This window comes from Embiotoca jacksoni, unplaced genomic scaffold (genome assembly GCF_022577435.1).
Source record: "Embiotoca jacksoni isolate LCO1_2020_lvr unplaced genomic scaffold, fEmbJac1.0.p SCAF_53, whole genome shotgun sequence".
NCBI lineage: Eukaryota > Metazoa > Chordata > Actinopteri > Embiotocidae > Embiotoca > Embiotoca jacksoni.
Window position 1 is genome coordinate 1,834,929 of NW_027185407.1, and position 18,292 is coordinate 1,853,220.

Here is an 18,292-nt window from a genome sequence, read left to right on the forward strand (position 1 = left end):
TAAAATATGACCAAAAAGTCATACTATAGCATGTCTTCTAAAATATGACCAAAAAGTCATACTATAGCATGTCGTATAAAATATGATAAAAAAGTCATACTATAGCATGTTGTCTAAAATATGATAAAAAAGTCATACTATAGCATGTCGTCTAAAATATGACCAAAAAGTCATACTATAGCATGTCTTCCAAAATATGACCAAAAAGTCATACTATAGCATGTCTTCTAAAATATGACCAAAAAGTCATACTGTAGCATGTCGTATAAAATATGATAAAAAAGTCATACTATAGCATGTTGTCTAAAATATGATAAAAAAGTCATACTATAGCATGTCGTCTAAAATATGACCAAAAAGTCATACTATAGCATGTCTTCTAAAATATGACCAAAAAGTCATACTATAGCATGTCTTCCAAAATATGACCAAAAAGTCATACTATAGCATGTCTTCTAAAATATGACCAAAAAGTCATACTATAGCATGTCGTATAAAATATGATAAAAAAGTCATACTATAGCATGTTGTCTAAAATATGATAAAAAAGTCATACTATAGCATGTCGTCTAAAATATGACCAAAAAGTCATACTATAGCATGTCTTCTAAAATATGACCAAAAAGTCATACTATAGCATGTCTTCCAAAATATGACCAAAAAGTCATACTATAGCATGTCTTCTAAAATATGATAAAAAAGTCATACTATAGCATGTCGTATAAAATATGATAAAAAAGTCATACTATAACATGTCGTCTATCATATGATAAAAAAGTAAAACTATAGCATGTCGTCTAAAATATGATCAAAAAGTCATACTATAGTATGTCGTCTGAAATATGATCAAAAAGTCATACTATAGCATGTCGTATAAAATATGATAAAAAAAGTCATACTATAACATGTCGTCTATCATATGATAAAAAAGTAAAACTATAGCATGTCGTCTAAAATATGAAAAAACAACAAAGCCACAACAAAGGTGGGAGACGCATGCCACGGTTTTCTTCAACAAACTAAAGTTTATTGAAGAAATTCACAAAAGTAAATTTAAAGATGAGGCGTGGTAATGAGTGTCAGTGATGCACGTAGGTGCATGAATTTTAATGGTAAATGTGCTGTGCATGTTGTATGTGCAAAAACAACAAAATAGGCTACCAAATAAATATTTTGTAATTAAGTGTCCAATTACTTTTGAACTGCTGCAATTGGGGCACTTTGTGGGTAAAAGGTTATCTGTTAATATTGGCATAAGCCTACAAATTAAAGCTGAAATTTGGCACTTTTATTATTACAAATTGAATGGTCTAAAAAAGCGAGCCAGAGGGACCAAAAATCTTCAAGTGTCCAAAAACCCCCACAACCTAACCATTTAGGGTTGTTCTTTTGATTCCTGTTACATCAGGAGAAAAACATTAGAGAAATTTCTAGCCAGAAAAAAATCAACACCTAAACAGCACTTACAAATCTATGTCTGTGTTTTTCAATCTTGCCTCAGAGATTGATTACAGCTACAATTTGTTTTGCACTCGTGCAATCCTTTTGTCATAAATAATCCACGTTTGATTTCCAGTATGTGTTCATCTACGTGTGCGTTTGTGTCTTATTTGTTTTCGGACTCACAAAACAAGCTGAGCATTGTCCAGTGTCTGGCCTCCAGCCAGTGGGCTTCCTTCACTCGCCAGGTTTTTATTCTTTGTCAGACTCTATCTGCGCAGCGGGAGGATGTTGTCTGTTTCTTGATTCTCTTACCACCCCGCACACACACACACACACACACACACACACACACACACACACACACACACACACACACACACACAAACACACACCATTCACGTGGGAAAGAATGGGCCCAGTCTGGATTAGGCTATTCCCCTGCGTAACACTAGACAAGGCATTCAGTATCTCCAGCCTTCTCTGTCCAAACAGTGACTTGGCACCGGCCGAGTGGAGGGCTGGAAAATCCCAGAGCTGCTGTAGAGTTTTTGGTGTGACCCAATCTTTTATTATAACGACTTTATAAATGCTTACAGACTTTCGACTTGGCTGGTAATGACCAGGGATTTCAAGACAACGCTGTTGCGCAGTCTCACTGACATTACGTACACATGACACATCATGGTAAGTGCACGTACACACAAATGAATCCCTGTTTAAGAATATACAACAAAGTTAACACAAACTGTGGTCACCGTGGTCACTTCTCTTATTGGGAGTCAAGCAGGGGCAGCTGGGAAAGAGACAGCTGGGACTCCTTAGTGTTGCTCCTCTGCCTCCACACACACACACACACACACACACACACACACACACACACACACACAAGGGATTGAAAAATGAGAGCCGCTCTAAGGAATCACATGACACACACACAAACATCATTTCTCATGCGCACTGGAAAGCCAACGATCAGTGATGTGGGAGGGAGATGTGAGAAGAGGGGAGAGGTGGAGGAGACAGAAAGCAGTTCAGTGAGTTTATAGAGTCATCAAGCTCGACACGCTTTTATCTTTTCTATTGTTTCTATAAGGGCCTTGAGGCTAATAGAGGCCATCAAAGCATTCACCTCGCTGTGGCGTTTTATGGCACTTAACTCGCTCTTTGAGCAGCCTTGTAAAGGAAAAAAAAGAGGTGTAAAAAATAAACGTCAGGAATTTTGCCCCTTCCTTTTCCTTCCCCCCCCCCTTCCTCTTACATCTGGAAAATCATAATCTGGCATCTCACAGTGGAAGCCAGTTAGATACTGTCTGACTTTTCCCTCCCCTCTCCTTCTCAGCTTTTTCCTCTTTCAGCACCTCTGGATTCCTCCTGCATCTTTTTCCACTCTCACTTCGGCGGTTTCACATCTTTACTTGCCTGCTTTGTTCTCCTCACAAGTTTTTCTTGGACGACTTTGTTGGCAAAGCTGTAAAAGTGTGTTTTTATCACCTTTTCTTCTTGCCTTCTAATGTCCTCATCCATTTTAAGAAAGTCCTCAAAATTACAGCTCTGAAGTCGGCTTCTGTCTTTAGTGTTTTCACGCGTCAGATTTTTTTCTGTAAAGCATCAGTCAAATGTTTGGAAACACCTACACATTGGGTTTTTTCCCCCAATTTTTTATGTCAAAACTTTAAAATTTATGAGATAATGTAGAAGACAAAAAAACTAAATATTCGGAATATTACATTCTGCAATTCAAATTGTCACCTTTTGCCGCCTTGATAACAGTTTCACAGTTTCTCTTGATTCTCTCAAACAGCTTCATGAGGTTGTCACCTGGACTATAGTTCACACATGCTGAGCACTTGTTGGCTGCTGTTGCTTCACCCTGTGGTCCAACTCATCCCTGACCACCTCAGTTAGGTTAAGGTCTGGTGATCGTGGAGGCCGGGTCATCCGATCCGGCGCTTCATCTCCCTTCTTCAGAGCCTGGAGGTGTGTTTAGGGACCAGTGACGATCGTAATAAGCCCAAAGTAGACAGGATGTCACGTTGCTGCCGAATGTCACTCCCACGCCAACATATCATCGTAGCAGACGACGGTTTTTGTGACTGCACTTGAAGAAACTTTCACTTTGATTTCATCTCTTAAAGTAATTATAGTAATTATAGTAATTGTATGTCAACAATAATGATGGGTTCAAAAGCATTATGAAGGTATGGCGCCACAGCATGTAATACACTCATCAGTCCACCAGAGGACAGAGTGTCAATGTCATGGTCTTAAAACATGTTTTCTTGCAGATTTGAACTCGGGTCTGGGGGTAAAGTCATCTGTCACATGACCTTTGTCACATGATGCGTGTCTCCTTTTCAAACCTCCCACCGACACGCTGCCCTCTAAAGGGCCGACAGGTGGATTACATGCTTTGGTATAATAGCTGGTTATAATAGCTGGTTCCGAAGTTTTCAAGTCTTCAGTTCTGTTCTACAAACAAAGTAGAAAATAGTAAAAATATAGATAAAAAACCTTGAATGAGTGTGTGTCCATACTAAATACTAAAAGTTCCAATAGATTACCGTGCAGGGTTGTGCACTTCAGTCAGTCATGGTTCAGGTGGGCCGACCAACAGGTTTGCTCCATGAAAGTTTTGCAGATTAACCTGCAAATATCCTGAAACAACAACTGATAGTTGATATAAGTAAAAAAAAAATAAAAAAAAATACATCTAGGAAAATCTGGATGACATCTTTGAAATCCTGAGGCAGTGATTAGTTGGAAGTTTGACAAAACGCACAGCTAGACAATGTACATTTTGTTTTATGTCTTCTTTGGTCCAAACAATTTCTCCATAGTGTAATATTATGGGTTGGAAGTATAACAACTCATTGTGTCCCTGAAACCAAAAACTATGCTTGAATTCGCCCAGAACTTCGTGTGTTTTACGAGATGCAAGTCTGGTTACAGAAGATTAACTCCAAACAAACTGCTGTTGCTTCACTTTTCTGTGCAGGAGAGGATTTTTTTTTTCTGGATATGACCAAACTAACAGCTGCATACAGCAAATATGTTTCTGAAGGGACATGTTGACGATGGGAGTTCTTAACCTTTCTTGTCACAAACTACACTTCAGTGAGGAGGCGTACGGAGACACTCTTCCAATAATGCCTCCAAAATAATCTCCAGAAAGATTATTTCCTCTTCAACTCAATAACTTCTTAACAAGAGCATAAATACTGAAATTCACCCATTTTCTTTTTCTCCTTTAAAGGCCCTTGCTTATAATCATTATTCATCATAATAACTCATCTCCTTCTCTCCAGCCAATGCGTCTCTCTCAGCTCCCTCTGCTTTTGTTTGATTTGGCCAATGACTGTGCTGTGAAAGCGATCCTCCCCAGTAAATCCATTCATGGTTGACCACTTTGACTCCCCTAACTAGAGCAAAGCAAAGCAGAGCAGCCACATCTGGCAAGCGGTTCTCGCATCTGGTTTGTGTATCAGCTCCTCGCACGGCCGTCTACCGCAAAGTCTGATAGCACGCCTCGGAGACGTGAGATGAGAGGAGCTACGGGCTCTCTGGGGAAGAGGTGCTCGAGGGAGGTTGAACAAGTTTGGGGTCAGAGGTCAAATACACAGCGAGAGGAAATGTCACTCACCGTCAAGGTACCAGACGGTCAAACACCTACATGCTGCAACAACTTTATAGTATTCTTTGCATTTGCTGCCGTGGGATCTCAAAAGAGAGAAGCGAGTTGGACTGAAGTACACTTCGTCTTTATAGGTTTCAACCTTCCACAAGAAAAAAAGAAAGACATCCGTTTCACAATAAAAATAATTGAGACCAGACCAGCGGCGTTACAATTAAATGAGACACGTAAAACTTGCTCAGCTAAAGATTCACAACAGTATACATAGCTATAAAATTTATCATGCAGAAAGACCAATAGCAAAAGTCTACAAATGAAGATTTGTCCTCATCAAATAAACCTTTTTTTTCTTTTATTAATCTTGAAGGAAATGATCCTGCATCCAGGAGGTTAGTAAGTACAAACGAATACTAAACAACAATGAGCAGTAATGCAAAACGTAAGGGAGAATAATAACCAATATCAAGCAGACAAAAAGGCTAATAGAGGTAATTAAGGCAGCATATGAGACATAATAACATAACCACTGTCAAAACTGAATGGGGCCTGTCTGAATGTGCAAATGTGGAGCTACTGGATCACATGTGGGATTCAGAATGTATTTGAATAGTTACATATAATGAAATGCTGCCCTCTTGTGTCCAACCTGTATTTAGCACAGTAACTAGCGACTGGTATCTGATTTTGATGGAATAATATTTCTGTTTGAGTTTTTGTCTGACTTTGGCACGATCTAATAAAAATCCTGGTTCTCAAAATGAAGAAGACTGCGTTGATGTGCACATGTTCAAATCTTCATATTTCGCCACACGCTAAATTGTGCATTCTCCAATAACACAATACAGTTCAATGCCGTTCATTTTCTCTCATCATTTCTTGTTGCTTTCTTACACAGTTCGACTGTGTATCTTCTAGTTAACCAGTGATGCGAGGCGCTGTGTGAATCCTCGCATGCGACATATTTGTTCCATCCACCAAAACCACTGAAACACAAATGTTTGCCGAGACAACAAATGTTTCCTCAGCTGCCACTTCTCAAAAACATTTACACCACAAAAGGTGGACCGTGATGCTTCCATTCACTACTTTCAGCCGGATAAGGCATCGTGTCACAAAGTAAAACTAACAGTCAGAATTCAAAACAGCAGCAACACAGTCATGGCGTACCTACGGATAGGCCCACCTCGGCCCACTCACGGCTACGTCTATGAGGTGAACAGAAAACCCTGACACAGGCTTTTTACTTAGGTTTTGTAAATCCAATTTTAATCCAAATAATCAAATCCCAGTAATTCAAGAAAAACAGACATACAGACTCAGTGGACTAATGACACACTTCCTTCTGTTCTGTGATGTTAACTTCCTAAATACTTACAGTAGTAGTCTAAAATTAGTCTTGTGCACAACACAGCAGATCTCCAGCATGAGATTAGGATGTTAAATGTCAATGTCAGTTTTATTGATTCCCATCAGACATGCTACGTACACTCATGGTCTCCAGAAGATGTATCCTGATGACTTTGTTGACCCCCTCTGACTTTTCCTCCACGACTCCCATGAGATTGTGGTTTTACGTGAAATGTCCAAACTACTGAAATCCATGAAATGAACTTTGGCAGATATTTGTGGTGCCCAGAAGATGCTTCATACTGATATGGAAAAGTGAAATTAGTCAACAGCTATTGGATGGATTGGCATTAAATTTGGTTCAGACATTAATGTTTTCTGCAGGATGAATTGCAATCACTTTGGTAAGAACCTGACTTTTTATTTAGCGCCATCATCTGGTCAACATTTCAATTCCAATACTTGAATTAGTTGCAAAACTATTTATATCCCCACTAACCTCTTCTATACGTTGTAATTAGTGCTAGTTAGGTCATATTTGCATGTTAATATGCTACACTGATAGTTAACATCATACTATTAGACCTGCCATGGCAGCGTACACAACACGAGACAATAAGGCTAATAATTTCACATTTTTTATTTCAAGGAAAATCATTTCAATAGTCATATTAGCAATAAACTTCATAAAATGTTTTGTTCTTTTTCTTAAAAGAATTGGCAACATAATAAGACTTGTGAAATAATTTCATCTCTAAATAACTTTCCAAATGCACTCAAACATTCAGCGATTCTTACAACTTTCTGAACCCACTGTTGACCTCAAATTAATCACAAACTAAAGGGCAACGTACGTTTTGTTCTACAAGAGACACGACATTGAAATACACCATGCGTTCCTGTGTCAGCAAAAAGCAGAGATCGTGATCATATTCGAGTTCTCTGGTAAATCTTCTTCTCATTTAAGTGAAAACTACATTATTTATTTGGTATCATAGCAAAATGTATTTTGACCTGGATAACAGCCCAGTACGTTACGCTTCCATCGTGTTCCCCTCATTATTTGGGTAAACTTAATAATTTGAGGCAGTTTTCCAAACAATACATTTGAGGAAAACGCTTTTTGAACAACTTTGGTTGATAACACATTTTTAAAGCGTTTTGGGTATTCAGTAATATTGTTATTGTTTCTGTTTGCTTTGAGTCGGTGGCTTTTTATGTATTCCTGAAATTGTTTCGTTGGTGAGTTTTAATTGTCACCTTCTGGTCTGTTGTAGTTTCAATAGCGGTTATTACCACATAATTTAAAGGCTCTCTGCTGGTTTAAACAAAGTAAACTTAATTGTACTACAAAAAAGGAGAAATTCGAGCGCCATGAAAAAGATTAAATTATGACGGTAAAGGCAAAGTCCGCTCAAAACTGAAAAAGTTTTGACAAGACTTTCAAGGAAAATTTTTTGTTTGTTCCCTAGCTTTAGAGGGGTCAGAGGTCATGTGGCTCTGGAGCTGATAGGGATTTAGTGAGTTGGTCAAGAATACTTCAAGGTAAAGGACTCTTAATTTGACTGGCAGGTAAGTGTTTCCTTATTTTTTTTCCGTGTTACACTTGAAGCAGGTAAAGCAGGCGTTTGAAGGAGTCCGTGTGGTTCACAGGATTCACTGGCTGTTCGCTGGGTTTATTTAAATGACATCAAAGCCTGTACATGATTACCATTGAACAAAATATAGCAGGGGGGGCCCCCGTAGAAGAGAGGCAAATTAAGTGAATATAATATATAAATATTCAATCTGGCGTCATGTTGCGCAGTAGGCCAGAATGAGATCAGCTCAACTTTCTTTTTCCAGCTTTAAAATACATTAAAAAAAAAAGAAAGGCTACCGTGATTGTGTTTAAGACCAATGTGGTACACTTAGAAAATACAATTATGTAAGAATATATCTTTGTACCTCATAGCAACTCTTCCATCATGGGGAATACCACTGATGTACAGCACCATTCTCAAACATGTTCAAAGCTTGAACAGGCGAGAGGTTGGGAGGAAATGGAAACGAGAAAAAAAACAAAAACAAAATCAGGACACGGCACATTTGAGCATGTGTGTGTGTGTGTGTGTGTGTGTGTGTGTGTGTGTGTGTGTGTGTGTGTGTGTGTGTGTGTGTGTGTGTGTGTGTGTGTGTGTGTGAAGGTAGGTCTCTTAGGCAGTCTTCTTGCAGACGTGGATGAAGTAGCATGGAGCCTGGCTCTGACCCTCGACGTACGTCTTGAAGTCTCCGTAGACACTGTGCTGCATTTTGCCGCTGAAGGCCTCGGTCAGCAGCCCTTTAAAGCTCTTCAGGCAGTGAGGGTAGTACGACAGACGGAATTTACTGGAGAAGACAAGTAGAGCGCACAGGGATGTGGTTTAGTTTTTGAATAGCCATTATTGTGTCTAACGTATCTGCGGATGGAGTCCCTCGACCTTGACGATAAGGAATTCACACGGAGTGAAAAAAACCAACAACAACCCAGACTGAGAGACAAACGTTATGAAGCGCAAAAATGTGCACTGAACTCTGAAGAAAACGCCTCCAAGGAACTAATGCTATGGTTTATGTAGCAACAACATTCAAAACCTTTAAAAATCACATCTGAAGTGTTATAGAAACCTTCTCAGGCCTTTTTTTTTGTTGAAAACCTAACACATGCCTGGATGTACTGATGTACTGATCAGTAATGTAACTGACAATCAATACATCAAAAGACAGAAAATTACATGAACCATAATAAGTAATAATTTGCAGAGGAGCTGCGCCTACCTGACTTCAGGGAGATCGTGTAGGGTGGCCTGCGGGACGCCAATAGTGTAGTCCAGAGTGATCATATGTGGCTTATTGTTGACCCACAGCACCGAGGTGGAGATGTCCTGAGTTAGGTCGCTCTGAAACACACACACACACATTTATCCATCTCTTCAGTAACATCCAAACGAAGCCTGATAAGTAGTGACTGAACAGAACAAGGAAGTTGCTCTCGTGTCGGGGGGACACAGTTGGACCAGGAAAACAGACTCTGGGATTACAGAGGTATCAGAAATGGATTTTCTCTGACACGCGACTGTTGACTCTGTACTTATATTGAGGCCTTCCAGCTGGAGACTTCTTACTTTGGTTGGATTGAAGAATATGGAAGTTTTTTTTAAAGGAAAATAATATGGATCACTGCAGTTGGCACCTGCTGTTGTGTATTCATTATATTTCATATATGAGCTTTTTTCAGGCTTCATAACAAAATGCAAGAATGATGATGTCTGAGCGCAAAGTTTAATTAAACAGACAAACAAAGGTAAGAAAGAGAAGACAAGAAAAAGAAAATGTCTAATTTATACCCACTATTTCCTGTCATTGTCATTTATTCCATTTTCCCAAAGTGGTTTCTACTTCGTATTTCTGACTTCATCCATTTTTCTCCCTATTTGCCAAGATAGCTTGAAAAAAGAACAATTTCATGCACATTTCCGTCTGTTTTTCCGGTGCCAGTTTCAGTGAAAATCTCACAATATCCTGCAGGCTCTGCAGAGAGATTTAGGTCTTAAACTCAGCTGCTGCTAGGGATGGGGGTAAATAAACCGTTCACAAACAAAACTGTCTGTCCTCCAACTTTTCACAAAAGCACTGAAGTACCACACTGTGCAGAAAGTTAAGATTAAAAAGAGGCTTCTCTTTTTTTTTGTTCCACTCACGCTGATGTCTTTGAATCGTCTATTACAAGCATACAAAGTGTTTTTCTTTCCAAACTGTACAAAATGTACAATTTCACAGGCTGCAAAACATCCTAAATAAATAATGACAACCACATATTGAAAATGGTCGAAAGAAAAAAACGACTACTTTTGGTAACACTGCACCAATAGATTCCTGCCATTTCCCACAGACTGTAAAAGTAGAGACAAAACATTACAAATTCAAAATTCAGTATGTAGCTCAGGTTTGGGATTTTAGCAGCAAAGGCAACAAAGGACATGTATGAAATAACATGCATGTTATTTAATTAAGGCATGAAATTCTGTCAATACAAAAATAAAGACCAAACAAAAAATATGACTAATGTCAGCGATTCTCCAGGCATCATAAGATGCTTACCTGTTTACACTCAAGTAACAAATAAATAAAAATAAAATAGACCAATAAAACAAGTAGCCCGTCGTTCAGTTTCAGCTTTATGGCTGCACAACAAGACTCTCTCACTTTTCTTCTCACCTTTAAGGACACAGACATCTTGTCTCAATAACCTTTACTGGAATAATCTCCGGACAGAAAAAGCAGCGGCGGTCGGTGAGTACGAGCTGCATGTGGTGGTCGGCTGATTGAGGGTGAACTAAAACGTGCATGCCGGTACATGCTGTAGTATAAATGATATGAAGTCCACAACTGCCGACAGTAATGTGTCTGTAACTGGAACCACGATGATGATGAAGAAGTTTCTGTTTACATCTAAAAACAACAACATACAAATAAACGAGCGAGCAGACGGGTCACAACAGTCAGCTCCCATTACACCGACTGTCATCTTCATTGTTGCATGCTGTTCATGATAAATCAGAATCCTGGAAACATGAAATGGAGCTCGATGGCTTATGAAATGAACATCTGGACAAAAAGATGGAACTCCTGAAAAAACAACCTGTTACCAACGGATTTAAATACGTTGTAGACGTACGCTGATGCCAAACGAGGACTGAGGTGATTTCAAATAAAATGTACCTTGTAGTAGATGTTCTTGCCTTGTGGCGCCCGGCCGGTTTCCAGGATGTAGTCGTAGTTACGGTGGTCAATGATGAGGATCCCACCTGGTCTGACCATACTGGCGATGTTCTGAAGGGCCAACTTTTGGTCACTCTGGTCCCCTGAGAACAACGGCAGGATTGTGTGCATTTAACAGAGCGGTCATCAGGGGAATTTTGTCAGCTCAACACTGGATTTAAAAATATAGTTAGTATCAATGTAAGGACAGATTCTCTTTGGCTTGAGATACTGCAGCACCAGTCCCGTACGTGGGGCAAAACGCGCCTGTTGTGCATGAAGAGTGAACGGTGCCTTGATGTGCACGGAGCAGGAGGAAGCTGTAACATTCACAAGTATGATCAACAGCAGCACCCGAATCACACGCTTTTCTGCCCCCTGATCGCGGCACATCCGCGGTTTCACCGTGGATCTGAAACTTGAGCACACATCAAAGTTTGCGTCAAATTTTTGGGAAACAGAAAAACGTGTCAGTAAGTTCTGTCCTATTGAAACACAAATGCCCCCCAAACACCTCTCCGAGCCCATTGCTTCATGGCCAGAGGCTACCAGAAGCTTTTCAAGGATCTCAGTTGTTGATTTCCAGAGTTCGACACAATGTTTGCTGCAGATTCACCGTTTATGTCCACGGAGAAGTTACAGATACGCCTGAACCAGTGGTCACAAAAACGTGTGTAACACAGGTGCTGATGTTGACCTGGAATATTTCCACACTCCGGTCGTAGCTTCCCTCTGCTGCGCTGCGCTGCGCTGCGCTTGCATGCAACAGGAGCAGTCGCTGAACGTTTGGATTGCATGTCACATAAACATCATATAATACTTCGGACTAGTGACATTTGTAATTCTGAACATAAAAACACAACATATCGATAACAACTTTCTAGACCTCTTTAAATTATATAATTATATAAATACAATATAATTCAAAACATTTCAAATATTATCAGAGATATTACAGATACGAGTCAGAAATGCACTGCAGATAAGTGTCATGTAAATCCTGTTAGATCCTGGAAAGACTCGACACCCAGCTCCTCGCCCTGCTGCAGCGACTCCAGGGTGAGTCAGTACGCTGTGACATCATCGCTGGGTGTGATCAGAGGTGCTGTCCCCAGACCGGGAAGTGAAACCAAGCTTTTCTGGCTGAGTACTAAGTAACTCTGGAACTTTTAAACTTGTCAAGTCCAGACAAAATGTTCATCTTTAGATAGATATTACCATAAAAAAAGAAAAGAAAAAAAGAGTGAAAACAATGATGACGCTCGCTGCCTTCCTCCTTCACGTACCTTTAAAGTCTGGTAAATGGGCGAATGAGTTGCCGAGGCAGATAACGGCATCGAAGCCGGCTCCTGGTTTCTGAATGTCTTCTTGTAATGTCAGCCAGTTGGCCTCTTCAATCACTGAGGATGAGGAAGAAAAGAACAACATGAAGAGGTGACCTGAAGATACACTGAGCATACGCACCAAAGCACAGAGTTAGAAACGCACCCCATTGGTCAAAAGCTGGTTCTTTTCTTCTCTCCCATCTCGACTTCAGTGCATACTTGAGCATTTTGTCGCTGGCGTCCACGCTCATCATATTAAAGCCCTCCTCCACCAGCATGATGGAGTCCACTCTACAAAACAAAAAACATGTGCTCTGTGAATACATAAAACATCAGCTCACCTCACAATTCTGCTGGTAACTCTATTTTGTTTTACGAGGGAAACAAGCATTTCTCAATGTAGACCAGAGGTGACTACCACTTTGTTTTCTTTACTTTAAAATATATGAACAAGGATCGTTCCCTTTGTTGAGCGTTTATTCTGTCACCACCCTTCCAGATCAAACCAGTTCGACCACGTATGAGTAAGACTGTATTCACAGGAGTCATTATTAGTGGCTAATTCACACTGTCATGACATGATTTATTTATGATAGCCAGAAGCTCCTCGCAGGATAAACACTAACAGAAGACAAACCGCAGTCAGAACTGACGCTGAGGAGTTTTCTTTGGACTCTTCTTTAAGTGTCAAAATGACAATGAAAAAAAAGAAAGAAATGCTTTCCAACCTAGTTATGGGTTTATTGATAAGCAAAATTGAAGCGCAGCAGATTCAGATGGCAATCACAGCACCAACACAACACAGAAGCAGGATTTAATGGAGAATGACCTGAAAAACGTAGCACACTGCAATCATTAACAACAACATGTTCTGGTTCACCTGCAAAGCAAAAAATAAATCATCCATCTAGAGATCACCCGGAGGTGATTCATCCGCCATTCATGGAACTGACAAACACGGCATGCAGCTTCTTGCATATGACGCCAGGAACTCTGATGACAGAGCAGCGGAAAAACACGCAAACACATTTGGACTGTCAGAAATAGCGTGGGGCCGTTTGTAACCTCATTCCAGGACGAGCATGCTTACGTCGCCCCAGACAGCCGTGACACTACTAAGGAACGAGGTCAGCGCGCTGGTTCACTCCTGATTGCACGGAGACATCGACACCAGCCTGCGCTCTGAGATACGGAGCTTCACGATGTTTACCTCAGAGATGTGAATGACTGCAGCGTTGACCTAATGACTATTAAGATCTGTGAGATTTATCAGCCAAAAGGAAACGGCTGATTTTAGGTGAATAAAGAAATACCATGATCATTAAGTAATGAAATAAATAGCTATATTGCATCTGATGAGTAATTTCTCCAAGACAAAAAAACGGGAACTGAGGGGCGAGGCAACAGCTTTGGGTATGTTAAGTTCAGCCAGTGGCCTTGCTGCTGTCCCAGAGCACAGACTGACTACCGGAGGGGGTAAACAGACTGCAGGGAACCGGTCAGAACTCCCTGCAACCCAACACCGGCTCATCAACCTCTGAACCCTTTAGTCTCACATCCCACACAGGTGATATTCAGCAGCTCTTCAAACAGGCACCTCTCCTGCTCAGTGGCCCTCTGCTGATTGGAAAGTGCACACGGAGCTTTTGTTTTCAGCTGCATGAGACCTTCTTAGTTGTAACACGAAATCACGTTAAATCAGCATTTGCAAACCCACTATGCCCCCCTCCCCCCTTTATTCCCCCAGATCAGACCAGTGCTGGAGACAGGAAGTGGCACAGTAGCAGGTGCAACTCTGCACTTTCATTCATTATTCTGTGGCCTAATCCGGATTTTGTCCAGAGTTAAAAGGGTCAGCGAGTTGAAATTCCACAAAAGTCAAACTGATTAATGTGTGAAGATAATCTAACTTATTAAGGAACAAAACAGGCATTTAAAAAAAAAAAAAAAAGAGTTTACATAATGAATGATCTGAACAAAGTGATCACATTTATGAACTTTTAAATCCTTTTGTCTTAAAGCTTTATCAAAACACAGAGATTAAAATATGACAAAGCACAAGCCTGTAATTGATTTCTTTGAAAATAAGACTGCAGTAACATGATTTTGTTCTTACACACTGATCACACCTGTTTATAAAACCTGGAAGGTAATTATGAGGCCAACATTTATCAGCACATTTCATAACTCGATTAAACGACTGCACACCTGATAGTGTATAATTGGAAGTATAGTTCAGTTTGTCATACACTCAGTAAAGAGCTCTTCACATTATCCGTTCTCATTCAACAGATTTTCTGCTTAACCAAATCATGCTGTAGATGAAAGACGTGGACAAAGCTAAAGCAGCATTTTCTAAAACGACGTGTTCTCTGATATTTAATAAAGCCGAATTAAAAACGTTGTCGCGGAAACATTAAACATGAATGAGAATTTGGCTTAGGCACGTAATGTTTGCTGACATTCGCGGGAATGCTTTAAATTGCAAAATTTTGTAATGGAGTTTGGCGAGCCAGAACTGCAGCGGCTCTCAACCGTGTCGGTATGAAACCGCTGAGGCGGCTTGACGTTACCCTGTTCCGCAGGCTACGTCCAGGACTCTCCGCACCCCGTGCTCTTTCAGCAAAGACAACAACCAGCTTTTGTACTCCTGCGTCCTACTCTGCGTGTCTCCGATGTACAGCTGCCACACTTTCGCCGCTTTGCCGTCGGCGTACTGGTCGGGAAGACCCTCGGCGGCCACGCCGAGAGACCGGGTCCTGAACACACTGTCGACCGACATGCTGCCGCTTGTACCTGCCGGAGCGTCTTCTCTGAGCTTACAGCGAACCAACACGGTGCTCGGTTCGGGCACTGCTTTAAATGTGCGTGACAACGAGCTGCTCCTCCGACAGGTATTCTCTCCACATGCGAGCCCAGATTTCGGATGTTATTATTTATATGAGCAGCCCAGGGGGGAGAAACTTTAACCCAATGACACGCCGCTGCGGACTGACGCCTACTTTCTGATTGGACGAAGTGACGTGAGCCCGCCCCCTTTCCGTGATTACGTTTGCAGACGTCACGTTTAAAACTAGTGTTTTTTTTTACCCTAACATTGCCTCCCGGGATAAGTATCACACACACGTTTCACACATAGATATTAAACAAATTCCTACACTAATATCTATAAATCAGACAACACGTGTTTCGTTTACTGTTAGGTTTGAAGTTTTAGGGCATATTTTACTCAGCGGAAGACGGCAGCGTCGCCCGTGAGTCTGTACTCAGGGCATATTAAAACCGTGCTGCAGTGGCCTCACATCCTCACACGTTTCATCATCTACCGTTTCATCATCCAGTTGGATATGCTGCTGACGAAACACAAGATTTATTTAACAGGTTTTAAAACTTAAGAAAATGTTTTGTTCCAATTTTATACAACAAAGATAAAATAAATAAATAATAATAATAAAAAAAATCCCTATTGCACAGCACTTCTCTCAATGGAAGGGATATTAATCTTGTAGTTGCAGACAGAACCTATAACATCTGAGACCAAATGGTTTAATTATAAATACATTAAACAACATTTTTTCAGAAGTTTGCCACACATGCAAGGCAACCAAACAAGTGAACTCCTCCTGCTGTGATTGGCTGATTACAAAGGCCTGTAGAGTAGTATCTACTGGCAGAGGTGAGGTTATGTCAGCTACAACCGGTGCTAGCCAGGTTAGGTTTGTACCACCCAGTCTTATCAGCCGAATGCACTCTCCTAGTCACACACATTTAATTTCAAAAGCACATCAACAAAGATCACATCAGTCTATAATAGGTTGCAGGGCCAAGCTTAACTCGGTACACAGGCTTGTTGTGCATAACTACCTGCATGAGACATACATGTGATTGAGAAATTGAGTTTGAGTAGTTTTTGGCAAACAAAACCTGCAATAAACCAAAATAAGTGATGGAAAAAAAGATTTGTCTCTTCCTCTTGTTTGCATTGTGGCTCCGGAAAGTCTCTTTTGTTCTCTCTCTTATTTGCAAGTGCATCCTTTTTGTTTTACTTTCCGCATCTAATTGACGACTCCCCCGTGTCTTTATCTTGTGACCTACAACCAACTCAGTATTACCATACAAAAGCAGGTACAAAGGGAATGGGGGTGAAGGTCAACTGTTTGTCAACTGTATAAAGCTGCCCTACGGAGGAGTGATGTGGAGCACTGCTGGGGGGAGCACTGCTGGACACCTCTCTTTGAGGGTGCATGTATTTGCTCCTTCTTGCAAGAATAAATGTCCGATATGTTTGATTTTGAACCGAGCCTCTGAGTAATTTTTCTAACAATAAGAGAGCTGGAGAAACAGAACAGGTCTGGTCCTGGTTTTTTGCAGGAATTTGATCATTAATCATCCGACCTGAATCCAAATCGACCCACATCGGATGTGCTGAAATTCAGGACAAACCCACCCAAGGCAGCAGCTTTGGTTGCTGCACTACACATTTAAGTTTACTGTTCAGTATATTTTGGTTCTCGGCTGCAAATACATTCAGCACAACAATTGATGTGAAGTAAAATTTTGTTTTTCTAAAGCAAACCCACCGATCTTTCATCCACATGTTTTGTGGAGTTTGTTCCTTCACAGACTTGGTGATCAATCACTGATTAAAGTATTCCAGTTTAACAACAGTCTTATCTCGTTTGTCTCTTTTCTGTTAGAAAATAGACATATACTGTATTTCTGTGGGTTTAAGTGGGATTGTATGGGTCATTTTACAAGTCGACAACTTGGTTATAAGCATGAAGGGGTTATCTTTTCCTCAAGCACATGTGGTTTGTTGACGTCATCCAGTGGTTTGTTTTGAGCTGCTCTTTCTTTCATTTTTAACTTTATTGCCTAAACATTGAATAAAAAAAAAATATATATATATATTCTGGTGAGAAGAGATTTGACTGTCTACAAAAACAACATGTTGAATCTGTGAATGAAAGAAAGAAAAGTTCACAGTTTAGTCAGATGGTGGAACAGACCAAAGAAAATGGTCCTCGTTAACATGTTATCTTCAGTAGAACTCAATAATAATTAATACCACGAGATAACCAGACCAAAGCTTTGCTGGAAATAATAACGTGCTCCAATCTTCTTAGGATTTGGTGTTGGACCGTGCAGTATTTAAAGGATTTTATTCCTTCCAGAAGGGTAGCTGAAAGTAGTTTGTCAGCAATAATTAGGAACATTTATCAAAACTTTTGGATTTAAAGCGTTTTTAGGACTCTAATTATGGACAAGAAGAAGTCACATTGTCGAAAATATGTTTAAACAATGTATTTTAAGTAGGAACAGATAAATGAATAGAATGAATAACTTTTTATAGAGATTTTTTTCAATAGAAAACAACTAATATCTAATTTTAGTATTTTTTGAACACCGCCTGGTGAAATGGACATTTTAAAGCCGAAACTGAAGGCAGATAATAATATTTAACAATGCAAAAATTAAAAAGGTGTTTTTGTAGTTGGAAAATCACGTTTTACCAAATACATCAATCACACAATCACAATTGTAAATAATTGACTATATCTTTTATAAAAAAAAAAAAGTATTGTCTGGAAACATGGTTGTTGTTGTTTTTGGGGAGGGAGGGGGGTATTTTTATTTTATTTTTATTTTTTATTTTTTTTTACCAAAGATCTCTCAGAACTGGAATGAACTATTATTCATCATAAAATAAGCATTCACGACGAAATAGGAAGCAAACATATATAACAGTATTTTACGGATTTGTTAA

The 18,292-nt window shown here is 40.0% G+C and overlaps 1 protein-coding gene across 1 annotated transcript; it reads right to left on the reverse strand.

Annotated features, from left to right (window-relative positions):
• Positions 1-8,520: 8,520 nt before the first annotated feature.
• gnmt (glycine N-methyltransferase) lies at positions 8,521-15,425 on the reverse strand. Its single transcript, XM_069172462.1, has 6 exons — positions 15,099-15,425; positions 12,689-12,816; positions 12,487-12,600; positions 11,162-11,304; positions 9,218-9,339; positions 8,521-8,788 (listed from the first exon to the last, which is right to left on the reverse strand). The coding sequence occupies exons 1-6, from the start codon at positions 15,305-15,307 to the stop codon at positions 8,617-8,619; spliced, it is 888 nt and encodes a 295-aa protein (XP_069028563.1). The 5' UTR covers positions 15,308-15,425; the 3' UTR covers positions 8,521-8,616.
• Positions 15,426-18,292: the final 2,867 nt, after the last annotated feature.